Source organism: Pundamilia nyererei, unplaced genomic scaffold (assembly GCF_000239375.1).
Source record: "Pundamilia nyererei isolate P.nyererei 1_Seehausen unplaced genomic scaffold, PunNye1.0 scaffold00081, whole genome shotgun sequence".
Taxonomy (NCBI): domain Eukaryota; kingdom Metazoa; phylum Chordata; class Actinopteri; order Cichliformes; family Cichlidae; genus Pundamilia; species Pundamilia nyererei.
This window is the reverse complement of record NW_005187482.1, coordinates 2,548,455-2,562,780: the sequence shown is the minus strand read 5'-3', so window position 1 is coordinate 2,562,780 and position 14,326 is coordinate 2,548,455. Positions and strand designations below refer to the sequence as shown.

The window sequence follows — 14,326 nt, the reverse complement described above, 5'->3', positions numbered from 1 at the left end:
CTTTTCTTCGCTCAAAATAAATTTCTCCTCAAAATGCAACACTTGCACCTGCAATTTTTTTTACATGCGCTCTGAATAGTGGCACAAAAATAACGCCATAAGAATGTTGCTGAGGCACACTGTTTATTACGATCACAGCCTGCTGTCTATAACAGCCTCACTATCTTTCTTGACTTGTTTGTGCGGGGATTCCTCCCACACGTGTGGGCACCACCATCAATACCAAGCTGGTATAAGACGTAGTTTTGTTTTGAATTGTGTCTTCTCTTTGTCATTGTTTCACAGAACATCATGCTGTGGCGATAGTCAAATTGGCCAGCAGATGTCACTGTGGAGATGGCTTTCACATTCTTTCAAAGCCCGACACGGATGTTCCGAGCGTTTCAGGAAGCGTCGCAAATGCAGATTGTGAGAGTTGAACAAAAAAACACAAGACAATCATTTTGGCTGAGATGAAAACTATAAACTCACTGAAACCTAAAACTTAGACAGCACACTAAGGCTCGGAAACACTGGCCCAGGGAGCCACTGGGGGGAAGGCAAGAGGAGACAGGGACTATGTAGACACAAAAGAGGGGCAATCAGGGGAAGTGGAGACCGCTGGGAGAACAAGACAGGTGAGCAAAATCACAGGGGAAGTATTGGTGACAAGAGAGCATCTAAATAAAACAGACGCACACTCAAACAAATAGACTTAATACAAAAACAACAAGAAAAACAGAAACAAACGTGTTTTATTTATTGATTTGTTTGGCACTTAAAGCTACAACACTGTTTCTTTAGCATTAGATACACTGACCAGTGACCATGAGATAATTTCCAAGAAAAAAAAGTTAAAATGTTAATTTTATTTACTCGTTACCTTGGGGTTTTTCTCTGTTAAATTTAAAGTTTACTCTTTTTGGATCACTTTTTTCTCACTAAAAAAACATGTCCTCCCAAGGAGTAGTCTGCGATTTAACACGCTTTGTATTTTTGCTTACTTATTTATTTGTAATTTTACTGTTTTATTTCTGTGTTCGTTAAAATAGAAATTTTTAAAAAATGCCACCTGGACAGTCCTGTGACAAAACCATGACGTCAGCGTTGCCAGCGTGGAACGAAGGCACGTCGCACGTCAGGTCCAGGAAGTAAACTCTCCGGTTCAGTCTGCAGGAAACTAAAAGAAGTCGGAGCAGTAAATACGTGTCCAATTCAACATTTCAGCACGCAGCTCTCCAGACCGGACACTGCGGCGTGACATAGCTACAGATTTTCTGCATCCGTTTGTCCGGGGTGCACAGCCGGCCAGCCTGTCAGCTGAGTAGTGAAGGTAAGTGAAAGAGAGGAGAGAGAGCTCGGTCCGTGCTGTGTGTGACGGACCGAGCGGGGTGGGCGCGCTTGCTCGTGTGTGTCTGTGTCCTGCAAGCTCCGCGTGCCCGCGCGGACGCACTGCTGCTATGCGCTGTCCTCCCGCCGTCTTCTGCGTGGAACCTCTACCAAACCTGTATTTCTAAGGGGACCTATGGAGCAGCCCTCGCCATAATGTACACTAAGGTGGTATGGCAGCTGGTGACACTGCTTTGCTGTCAGGCCAGGAAGGGACAGCAGCCTGATGTGACATCTACGAAACTCCTCCCCCAACAGGACAGCAGCAGTGCGCCTGTCAGAGCATAGATTTGGAGCAGATGGTAAACTTTTTTCTATTTGAAGCTACACTATCTTCTAATACAGTAATAACACTGTAGCAGGCTAAAAGAGGCCATTGTATTATTATAAAATAAAACTGTTATACAAGTCAAAACTTAATTCAAACACAGTGCAAAAGTGTGTACAGCAAATATGGATTTGATTTAGGGCTTTCTATGCTTCTATGTTTATTGATAATTAATCGTTTTTGTGATTATTTTTTCTTTTTAATTGAACACAATAATGTAATAAAGCACAATATTCAAACATTATCTTGTTTTCGTATACTGTATGAAATCCCCTTTGTGGAGCATTTCCTCATAAACGCATGTGATTTCAGTAGCTGTGTTTACGTGGTACAATGCATCTGGCAGGGTCTCTCGTGAAAAATTGATTCGGGGTGAGTGGATGACGTGTGATTGTGCCTCTTTACCTTACTATCTTCACCTGTGGCCACTAGCCATGACCAAAAGAATGACATCATGGATAAAAGTGGTATAAATGAACTTTCTCCAAAAGGGACTGTCTGGCTCTCTTCAGATAAGTGAAGAGAGATCAGAAAACCACCTGCTGCATCTTAACCACGGCTGAGGTAGTTTGGCCATCTGAATGTGATGCATCCTGGCTGACTGCTAAGTGAGGTGTTTCAGACGTGTCTGACTGGGAGGAGATGACTTAATAGATGGTATATTTCTCTTTGGTATTTAGGTCACAATTAGCAGTTTTATATATATATATACTGGTAATATATTTGAAAAATATGACATTAGTAACATATTAATGTTGGTGTTTGATGTGGGCACACCTCCATCTGTATCTCTGCAGTAATGTTTCAAACATTAGGCTCATAAAAGTGTGTTTTTGTGCAGCAGCTGTGCAGAGTAAACACAGTGAAGTTCAGATAGTCCACACACATTTGAATGCTCTACTGTATTTTACCAATGAAATGTAAGCCTGTCAAGTACATAACCTCAGAGTTACAGTGAACAGCTGCCAAATATTCAGTAGCTGGATTAAACTCTCTGGTTAATCTGTCATGGAATAAAAGGGAATGGGCCTCACCTCGTCATTGATCTGTTTGTCAGTCAGTTGTGCAATGACTGACAATGTCCAATGAGAAACGGTGTATAAACGTGGCTGTAATTGCTAAACATTTAATGCAGTACTCTTTAAGAAAAACCTATTAAATGAAAGCTGAAAGTCTGTGCTTCAAACATATTTTCACTTTGCGAAAGTCTTTTTCTCAAATCTTAGTCCTCACTATACCCCTGTGGTTTTTATTGTGTTACAGAGACAAGATGAATTTGCATGTAATGATGTGTATACAGTACATTGGATTGTAACCCCCATATTATTCATTTATTATGTATGTACTCTATAACAATAGATATCTCTTATTTACAAGTGTTAGTGAAGTGGCTGCTGGTTTAATTAGAGAAGCTATCACAATGTGTTACTGTGAGCTATCGGGCAGCATTTTTCAGTGTTTCTTAATATTTAATAGAATTAAATAGTTCATCAAGAAGGTAATGACAAGATTAATTAAGAATCACAGTAGCTATTTGTTGCATTTGTAATCACTGTAATGCTGCACTTGTGGAATCTAAAGTATTTTATGTCTTCTGTCAGAGACATGAAAATGAAAATGAATCCCAGGAATACATGTGTAATTTCTGTCATTACTATCAGCTGTGAGATAGTATGTAAATAATATAAATGTGTTAGGATATTTTTGAACTTTATAAAAGCTTCCACTGTGGTTTACATTACACTACACTACTGGTAGTGCTATGACATGGCTGGAACAATCCCCATCCCAGTCTTTGCATGTTTCTTTTCAAACTTTTTAATTTGAACCCAATTTCTTTTAGTAGAATAGATCATTTATCCATTTCCCTATGGCATAAAGTAGTTCTTTATATTTTGCTTAGACGCAGCGATTTATTGAAGCGTGTAAACACAAAAGGACAGCATTTATTTGTTAACACACTGAGCAGGCAAACGCTCTTGTCCTTTGGTAATTTTCAGGAATCGTTTTCTTGATTTCTTGATTCCAAAACTATACAAGTAATAGCTATAGAAGTGCCAGTCCATCTGTTTGACAACATTCATAACACCACTGGAACCTCCACCATGTTGTACAGTCTGCAGAAAATCAGTGTGCTTGAATGTAGATGTGCACGTTCAGTGAATGAAATTTGTCACACAAGTGAAATTGAAACAGTAATGATGATTATAAAATGTCAGTGTTTTTAAATCTCTTCCAGCGAGCACTCGCATATCAAAGAATATGGTGGACTCCACGTTGGATCAAGTGGGAAAAAATCTGAGTGAAGCCATGAGGTTCCTGGGAGAGGAACAGAGGTAAGAGTTCATCACACTGCAGGTACAAAATAATATCAGCAAACTACCAAGCAATTATCTTGAGTTAGGGATTGTGACCTCACCAATGCAATGCATTATGGGACCGCAACATACAAGTCTGAGTTATTGGAATATAGAGAGGTAGATTCTTGTTTTGGGTTTGAAAGTTTAATTGTGGACATTGGAAACTCATCATAATGTTGAGCTGCTGGGCTGTAAAATGATAACTGCACTTACACAAACCTGCTGCTGCACTAAAACGCGTTTGTATTGACATTTAATGCCATAATAAAAAGATATAAAACTACTTCATATCTGAATGACCTTTATTTTTAAGATACAGAGTACAGTCAACTGCAGGGCAGAATATTACAACACGGAAAGCAAAGTAACACTTTGCAAAATCTGTTTGTTTATTTAGAGAGCCGGAGGCAGCAACAGAGAGACAGCATTTCAGCAGAAGCTGCATCCCTGGACCCCTTCAGGGAGAGTAAGGCGCACACACACACACACACACACACACACACACACACACGACAAAAACACATACACTCATATTCACACACAGGCAGTTCAGGTTGAAGATTGTTTTCTTGGCAGTTGTGATATACAGAAGTAAATTCTAATTGTCTTGTTAATGTGGGAGAAAGAACATGGAATCCTCTTTTTTCACAATACTGCGTTTGTTAAGAATTCACAGTGCTTCACTTGTTCCACATTTTATCGTGTTACCCTTATGAGATGTATGTATTAAAATGTAGTAATGTAAACCTCTATACATAATGACAATGTGAAAAAAAATTGCTTGAAATTGTTGCAAATTTCTTAAAAATAAAAAAACAACATAAATATTCACTGCCTTTGTCATTCGAGTCCACCTGTTATAAATTCAGTTAACTGGACATGATTTGGAAACGCTCACCCCTGTCAGTATAAGGTCCCATATCAGAGCACAAACTGAGCCATAAAGTCCAGTGTGTTGTGTGAGGACCTCTAAGACAGGATTGTATCAAAGCACAGATCTGGGAAAGGCTACAGAAAAGTTCTGCAGTATTAAAGGCCCTAATGAGCACAGTGGCCTCCATGATGAAGGAGTTTGGAGCCAGCAGGACTCTTCCTACAGCTGGACCTCTGACAGAGCTCCAGCATTGCTCTGTAGAGAAATGAGAACCTTCCAGGAGGATAGCCATTTCTGTTGCCAGTCAGGTCTGTATGGTAGAGGGGGCAGATGGAACCCAAGCCTCAGTAAAATACACATGACAGCCTGACTGGAGGAAACCAGGCACTGCTCGACACTTTGCCAAAACCATCCCTGCAGTGAAGTATGGTGGTGGCAGCATCATGCTGTGGGGCAGCAGGAACGATGCAGGAATGTACAGAGACATATTTTGTGTGCGGAAAACATGTAATCCATTTTAGAGAAAGGCTGTAGCATGGTTAAATGTGAAACAAATCAAGCACTGGGAATATTTTCCAGATGCACTCCATTTATCAGTGTTGAGTCTGTGTGGATCAGAGAAAAAAATACATTTAAACTTGTGCATCCTGATTTAAATTTTTATTTTTTTTGAAGTCACTGAACTGATACCAGCAATACCAGTGAATCAGCACTGGAAACGAGAGACGGCAGAATATTTTCTGAATAGGCAAAGATAAGTCCTACTTCTCAACAAGTTTCAAAGTGAATATAAAGGGAGGGATAGAGAGAAGCTGACAGGGAACGCTTTGTTGTTGGACTTTTAGATTTTGCTCCACTCACTTCAGTACATTATAGTACATTTGATATGAACTGTGAGAACTGTTCCTCATGTCTCCTGTGCAGTGGTCAGGATGTTGCCACTGTACTGCGCCTGGTTCATAACCTTATTCATGAAGAGGAGGATGAAGAGGATAAACCCAGTCAGAAGTAAGTCAATTTTATTTACATACCGCCATTTCACAATAATAGTCCGCACAAGGCTAATCAGAAAAGGCTCATCAGAAAGTGCTGTGTTCAACAGGATGCAGAATGTGGGTGAACACGGTCAGATGGCATTGCTGGGTCACAGCCTGGCAGCCTACATCTCAATGATGGACAAAGAACAACTGCGAAAGCTGACCACTCGGATCCAGTCTGACACCACCCTGTGGCTCTGCAGGCTCTTCAGGTATGACCCTGCAGCTGTGTGTCTGTGGAAATCACCATCATGCACATGCCATATGACATCTTGTCTTAATTATTAAAAGATTTCTGAAAATGAGGTCTACAAACATGCTGACTTGGTGACTTCTTCAGACTGATAATAACAGGACCAATTCCTTTTCACTACAGACTTCATGAAATATTTACAGAAGAATAAGAAGTATTGTTTGAATTGATATTGTTTCTACAAAGCAAGTTTTGATTTTGCAAGGCCTGACAAGGAAGGCACCAGGGGCACCTCTACATTATGTTTTGGAGGACACCTTTCCAGCTCCCCTCTTCATGCAAATGAGCTTGCTATTTTTTTAAATAAAATCTTAAAAATATGCCAATATAGAACAGAGTCCTAATATACTGCCGTTATATTTAGCATCTAATTTTTAACAGTTCTTCACTCGTCTCCATCCAGTCAACCCTCCCTGCACTCCCTGCTTCACCTCTCTTGTGCACTGTCTATTGCTTCGGTTGGTTATCCACGGGTATTTAAACTCATCCAGCTTCACTCTTATACTTGTCTCCCGCATATATTTGTCTTGTTTCTATTGACTTTATCTCTACCATTCCACGCTCTCTTATACATCTGCGAACACCGCAGAGACTCCGGCCTGACCTCAAGTGTTAACCTATCCATCACCAGTGAAAGCAAGAAGGGGCTCAGAACTGATTGTTGATGTAATCCCACTCGCATCTTGAACCCATCTGTAACACTAGACATCTCAGCACTGTGTTGCTGTCCTCATTTCATGTCCTGTACCGGCCTCATATATACGTCTCTGCCACTACTGACTTCCTCATGTACTGCCACAGTTGCTCTCTTGGCACCCTATCGTATGCTTTCTCTAGATCTACAACAGCACAGTGCAGCTCTTTATCACCTTTTCTATATTTCTCAATGAACACTCTCAAAGTGTTCTCATCCTAACCTGGCTTTATCAAGTCTTTCTCATAGCGTCATAAATGGCCTGTATTTGTATAGCGCTCTACTTAGTCCCTAAGGAGCCCAAAGCACTTTACACTACATTCAGTCATCCACACATTCACACACTGGTGATGGCAAGCTACATTGTTGCCACAGCTGCCCTGGGGCGCATTGCTGAATCAAAACAACAGAAATATTTCTCATAATGAAATTTGCTTATTTGGACTATTACTTTAATCCTTTTGCACTGTCCAACCATCCATGCTGCTCATCTGTTCCTCAGGTATGAGAATGGGTCTACCTGCTTTCATGAGGATGACAGGGATGGCCTTGTAAAAGTGTGCCGGCTCGTTATCAACGCTCGCTATGAAGAATATGCCACTGAGGGTTATGTGGTCCTAAACACCAGGCAGCCAGTCATCTATCAGAGTGCCTCCTGCAGGCCTGGTCTCGGACAGCATCTGTGCAGCCAGGTAGGATGGCTGGGACACACGAGCTTTAAAAAAGGCGTGTGTAAATACTTTATAGGAATACACCTAAAGTCACGGTAATGGCAGATCCAATCCTACACTACCAACTAATTTTAGAAGTAGAGCACTATTCCTTTAGTTTTGGGGTGATTAATCTTACATTTTTTGTCAATGTATGTAACAATGTGTTTACCTAGCATGATTGCTTTGAGGGGAAAGGCACCAGAGATGACACTGCTTTTATCCTTTGATTCCACTTTTTTTTTTAATCAAACCTGAAATAATAATATTGTAACTTATACACTTCAGACTTATTCCTTCATTTTTCCTTTGGTTTTTTTTGTTTGTTTTTTTTTGGGGGGGGGGGGGGGGGGGGGGTGGAAGGACAGTATTACCATTATATAGGATCTCTTGTACTTCATCCAGTTGAATACACAATAGATAGTGATTTTCATGCCAGTGTTTGTATCATTAGCTTGGCCTGCCTCTCTCCAGTTTGTGCACAGTGCCATGCAACACCCTCTTTGGATCCCAACACCAAATGGTAGGAGAACACAGATTAGAAAAACACATACACCTATCTGTCAGGTAGTTTAGATAAAAACTATTTTGGCTTGGATCCTTTTTGTCATCGTCAGGATGTTGCCCTGTTGGAAAAACTCATCAAAGAGGACATAAATGCAGGGAAGCTTCCTTTGTTGCTGATTGCCAATGCAGGTAAAGGACAGCCACCGTTTATACATTGCACTTTGTATATGTCTGTGCTTAAAGAGTTAAAGATGATACATTTGATGGTAAAACAGCAATTCAGAATACAGAGAATACTCAGAATTTTGAATATGTACTTCTGTGACTTAATTATATGTTTTTGGTATATTTCCATTCATCCAACCATCCATTCTCTTCCACTTATCCATTATTTTAATTTTTCAGGTACCCCTGGAGCAGGGCACACAGACAAGTTAGGTCGACTGAAGGAACTGTGTGATCAGTACAACATGTGGCTTCATGTAGAGGGGTGGGTAGCTCCTGTCAACCTCTAAAATAGATGGATTGCAAAAACAAAACAATTTCAAATGGATGTTTAGACTGATTTTATATTCATGCAAAGTACATTTTCGAGCTTCTGTGATATTATGGTGGCTCAAAAATGATACTTGGTTGCTGCCAAGCAGCTGAAAAAAAGAAACCAATTTGTTTGGATCAATCCGAACACTATCTGTCAGGTTATGTGGGTTATTGTTGAGGCAGCAGTCTAAGCAGATATGCTCAGACTTGACTCTGGGCATAGACTACCATGACCTGGATGACTGTGAACCTTCACGGACATGTGTGAAACATTTGACATCAGTGAGCCGTCCCAGTCATACGTTCAAATCACCCCAACTGCTCCTTGCTCTCCACACTCTAAGCCCCTTCTCAATGGACGAGCTCTTTATCACTAGCCCTTTCTCCAAGGAAGAGCTCAACTACATTTCTGAGAAAACTCATTTCCACTTCTTGTATTTGCAATATCATCATTTCAGTCAATACCCAGAGCTCAAGGACATATCAGAGGGAAGAGAGTCGCTCAATCAGTGAATTGTCATCTTTACTTTCACATTCAGCTCACTCTTCACCATAGTCAATCAGTACAATTCTGCTATCTGTCTCTCACTCAACTCCCTCCTTACTCTTGAATAAAGCCCCAGAAACCTAGACAGGGTACTCCATCCTTTCCCAGCTGAGAACCATGGCCTAAGACTTGGAGGTTCTCCAGTCTTTGCCTAGTGAGGCTAACATAACCACGTCATCTGCAAAAAATAGACAGGTAAGTAGAGCAACACTTCCCCCTGATGGTTTGCCAGAATTGCTTTGAGGCAGACTGAAAGCCTATATTCGTGGCCTAACCAAACCAAACCACGCCTGCCTGCTGCCTCTCACCAAAGACAACTTCAAAAGAACAAAATTGAGCTCTTCTTCAGGAGACCGGTTCCAGAAATCTAGCTGTGTATTGACGTGATCCCAATTATGTCTAACTCTCTTGTCTTCATCCATTTTCTTACCTGTACAACTATAGCAAAAGCTTGGTTTGCACTGCTCTTTGCCACTAATTCTTGAAGAAAAGGTGGAGTTGTTTTTTTTAAATTTACATCGCTGCTGTAATGTTAGCTGATTATGTGTTTTCTTTTTCAGGGTTAATCTGGCAACCCTAGCACTGGGTCAGGTCACCTCTTCTATCATGGTAAACTTATATTAAAATCTATCCAATATGGGGTTATACTACAACTGTAAAAAAAGAAAGCACACTCCATTGAAATTCAAAGGTTTTACATATCAGGACTTAATAAAAAATTTTTTTACCGGATTCCTTACCAGGCTCTATTATTAGAAGATAAAGAAACTGTGTGAAGAAAAAAAAAAAAAAGTACATCGTTGCTTCTATATGAAATAAGCTAAGTAGTAGCCTGGTGTTGATAATCAAATGCAGTTGATTAACTGATTATCACCAAGTGTGACCACCTCTATAAAAGTAGAGGTTTTGGCAGTTTGCATGGCTGGAGCATTTAGATGTGTGTTGCAGTGATCTTAGAGAAGCAATTGTTGCTGCCCATCAGGCCAGGAAGGCCATTTCCAAACAGTTTGAAGTATATAATGCTACAGTGACAACGATTATTCACAAGTGCAAAACATTCGAAAACAGATGCTGATTTTCCCTGTAGTGGATGTTTCAGCAAATTCACATCAAGGTCAGGGTATGTCTGCCAAAAATCAAAAAAACACATCCATAAAACCAGCTACATCTGAGTCTACAGGTTTCAGTTAGCATGAGAACTGCTTAAAGTTACAAGAATGAAGGCACACTTGAAGAACAAGAATGGCTTGTTTGGAAGGATTCTCAGGAAAAAAGTATTTAGTATCTCACTAAAAAGAACATGGGTTAGGGTCGTAAAACAGCACCTGAACAAATCACAAAACTTCTAGAACTACCTTTTGGACAGACAAGACCAAAGTGGAGATGCTTTTTGTCATAATGCACAGAACCACGCTTGGTAAAAGCAAACACAGCACATCTGCACAAATCACCTCCTGCGGCCTGCATGAGGGGATTTGTTTTTGTTTTACAGTCATGGTTCCTGGGTACCATGCCTTCTTAGTTAATAATGAACTCCTTTGGATATCAAATTAGTCTAGAGTCAAATGAGAGGACAAGGTAATGTGTTAGGAATTAAAGAATGTGCAGAAGAATGGTGGACCTTCCCGTTCTTGTGTCCTATGGTAAATGCCAGTTAGGATTCATGTTGCCAGGCAGTGAGCACAGGGCAAACTAGAGGATATTGGGCACTTTACTGTTACCAGTACTACCTTCGCTTTGGGTGCCTTGAAAAGCGCTATATAAATCCAATCCATTATTATTATTATTATTCTATGACAATCTTTTGGCAATTGGAGGTGTTGGACTACCCGTGGGACCTCCATAGGATCCAGATACCATCTCATGCTGCCAGTAGTGACACTGACCCCAGTCAAATGTAAAACAGTCAGCTTTGGCGGTTGTCTCATTGTCGCCCCTCTAGTGCACTTGTTGTGTTCATTAACACTAGAGCAGTTGAAACTGATGACCAACCCCTTTTACTACTTACCAGATATATCCCAAAAGTTTTAATGTCTTGATTCTTCACTGATTAAAAGTGTTCCTTTAATTTGTTTTGAAGATACAAGTGAAAGTTTAGAAACTCAACAGAAATAAGAGCACTTGATTCTCTCCTTCCCACAGCCTCCAATGTATGAGACATTCTTGTAAGTGTTAATGTAAGTTCTGTGTATCAGTGTTGGTCTTTCATGTCTCTGCAGGCAGCCACCAGAAGTGACAGTATGACACTGACACCAGGTCCGTGGCTAGGACTGCCGGCTGTGACTGCCGTCACCCTCTACAGACATGAAGACCCTGCACTGGTGGGCTGACATCATTTTCAGAGAAACTGAAAGAGTGCATATTGTGATCACTTTTGTGACATCTTCGGTGATCCAGTGGGGTCTTGGGAATTATGTTTGTGCAACTCCCTCATTGCTCTGCGTCTCTGTACTGTGTCTCCCAGTCCCTGGCAGCAGGTTTAACTTCCAGCCACCCTGTGGAGAAGCTACGGGCACTGCCTCTCTGGCTGTCCCTACAGTACCTTGGTCACAATGGAATTGTTCAGAAGATAAAACACGCTACTACTCTGGTGAGGATTACTAATATAGGAAATATGTCTAGGATATGTACATAGCTACATTTCCTATATAAAATGTCAACGTGTCATCTTAAAGACTGCCTTATTGGTTTGTCAAAGCAGAAAACACAGTTACAACCAATGCCCTTTATTTTGCATAGCCATTGTACAGTTTCAGGACCATGGAGGAGCCTGTGATTCAGTATTGAGTCTTCTGTCAGTACAGAACGTTATATGTCACAAGATCGGTTCATTGGTTCAATAGACTAACATTAGTTTATGTTAGCTAACTAGTAAAAGAACCAATAATTCATTTTCATTCCTCCCCATATCAACAACCTCCATGTGTAGAACACAAAGAAGCCATCATTTTGTGTGCATGATTACACACATGATTGCTTTGCAATCACAGTGATTTACTGTCTGCTCTTGAAACAACTGCTCGCTTGAATCAACTGTCTGTTTACAGGAAGAGCGTCCTAATGCGATTGGTTAAAAGTTTACATTTATTTCAGGAATGAATGCATGACATGTTTGCACATTTGACTTCTTTTTGTCTCCCTCCTAGAGCCAGCTGTTCCTTCAGAAAGTACAATCTCTAACCTGTATCAAAACATTGGTAGGTGAATTTTTCATGTTCTGAAATTAATCATGATGTGTACCATACTAAAATGTGCAGACTTAGCTCAAAATGAAGGATGGCTTCTACGAGTATTGTTAATGAATATGAAGGAATTAGTTTTTAGCAACTGATTACAAAATATCCAGATGCACCTCAGTAAAAAACCCAACGCAACAAGCAAACAACAAAAAAAAAAAAACGCCACAACTTTGCAGTTTGCAATGATGAAACTGAATATCATTTGCTGAAGTAATAGTTTGTTAAAGTATTTAAATTAGTGTGTGACAAAAATTGTCCAAGATGAGCCGTAAATATCAACAGGATTACAAAATACCTTTTAAGATGAAAGATGTGAAGATGGGTGTGTATTATGGTGTAGAGATGGCACGATACCACTTTATGTCCGACACAATACCGATATCATAAATTTAGATATCTGTCGATACCGATCTGAATCAGATAAAGTGTATTTTTAATCAATAAAACAGTTTTTTAATATCTTGCTGCATTTTGTATAAGTTCATACTCAAGTTTAATAAAAAAAACACTAAAGCTATTTAGTTATACCTGTATGCAAAAAATACACTGCACCCAAAATATTTCATAGTTCAGCAATACTGATCAATCTAATAAACTTAAACCTGCACCATCCTCCCTATTCTGGTATTTTAAAGAGTACTTAGCAGAAAAATTTAGCAACCTAACTAATAGGGCTGCCAGCAAAAGAAAAAAACATAGAGAGCCACAACCCACCCTCCACCTCATGATGCTTAATCAACATAATCAACTTTAATTTGATGCAGTGTGAAAGAAATTGCACAGAAATCAATTATTTTCAAGAATAATTAAATAGATTCAACATCTCTCTTCAACAGAATTGCAGACTGCACAGATGGTACCTTCCCAAAGGAAAAAGTACTATAGCTTACTAGGATATATTAGACTTTATAGTTACTATATACAGTAATGGACTTCTATACATTTTACATCAGATAAAAGACTTTGGGTGTAAGATTCAGATAATTATTTATTAAAAGCCAGACATTTTAAATGAGAATAAGAAAGAAAAGTATGTCTTTGTGTTCCCCTTTCCCTGTTAATGGCCTAACTGCCCCCCTGGCTAAACTTTGCTAGACCCGCCCCTGCACAGTTACCAGCCGTCAGCTACGTAGAAAAGGATCCTGGTGTGGAAAGTAATATTAAATAAAATCTAACAGCAGTTTATCAAGCTTAAACGTGCTGCTGTTGTTTAGCCGCTGGTTTCCTCTTTCTGGTGCAAAGTGGGCCAAAAACAAACAAGAGAGAAAAGCCGATCAGCTGATATGTCTGTGAAGGTTCTCATTATCACTCATTATCACCGATCAGCTGATCATTGATCAGTTTCATGATTGCAGTAGCAACAGGAGAGGGAGAGAGAGAGAAGAGGCAGTCGCTCCATATATCAGTTGTTAAGCTTAACGTGGGAATGCTTTACTAACATTCAGAGATGAACTTACACACTTTCTTTACTTCTCGCTGGGATAACTTTCTCGGAGATGAAATGCCGGTTTGGTAGCGAGGCTCCAAATGCTCAACCAGACCGCCGACAGGTCTCACAGACCACAGCCGCTGAGTTACGCCGTGTCGCAAGCTTTGTGAGATGCTTTCCTGATATTTAATGGATCGGATTACATTTTTTTTTATTTCTCTCCGATATCCGATCCAGTAATTTAGGTCAGTATCAGACCGATACGTAATATCGGATCGGTCCATCCCTATTATGGTGTATTAGGGCCAGGTCTTTATGTATAATAATTATTTGTAAAATGTGTGATTTAAACAAAATATATATATCTTGGGATCTGCTGAAATCCTGAATGCTGAAATGCTGAAAATTGGAAGCAACCTTTGAATCTTATTAGCTCAGAA

The 14,326-nt window shown here is 40.0% G+C and overlaps 1 protein-coding gene across 2 annotated transcripts in view; it reads left to right on the top strand.

Annotated features, from left to right (window-relative positions):
• The first annotated feature begins 558 nt into the window (after positions 1-558).
• Positions 559-14,326, top strand: part of pdxdc1 (pyridoxal-dependent decarboxylase domain containing 1) — a 33,788-nt gene continuing 20,020 nt past the window's right edge. Inside the window, exons 1-14 of one of the 2 annotated variants that reach the window (XM_005738101.1) lie at positions 559-617; positions 1,032-1,312; positions 3,936-4,032; positions 4,454-4,522; positions 5,855-5,938; positions 6,033-6,179; positions 7,417-7,606; positions 8,079-8,147; positions 8,242-8,320; positions 8,537-8,621; positions 9,779-9,827; positions 11,438-11,539; positions 11,683-11,808; positions 12,365-12,415. In XM_005738101.1, coding sequence (XP_005738158.1) covers positions 3,959-4,032; positions 4,454-4,522; positions 5,855-5,938; positions 6,033-6,179; positions 7,417-7,606; positions 8,079-8,147; positions 8,242-8,320; positions 8,537-8,621; positions 9,779-9,827; positions 11,438-11,539; positions 11,683-11,808; positions 12,365-12,415 — 1,125 coding nt within the window. In that variant the 5' untranslated portion in view covers positions 559-617; positions 1,032-1,312; positions 3,936-3,958. Of the gene's footprint in view, positions 618-1,028; positions 1,313-3,935; positions 4,033-4,453; positions 4,523-5,854; positions 5,939-6,032; positions 6,180-7,416; positions 7,607-8,078; positions 8,148-8,241; positions 8,321-8,536; positions 8,622-9,778; positions 9,828-11,437; positions 11,540-11,682; positions 11,809-12,364; positions 12,416-14,326 lie in introns of those variants that run through there. The other variant, XM_013912139.1, reaches the window with a different exon arrangement.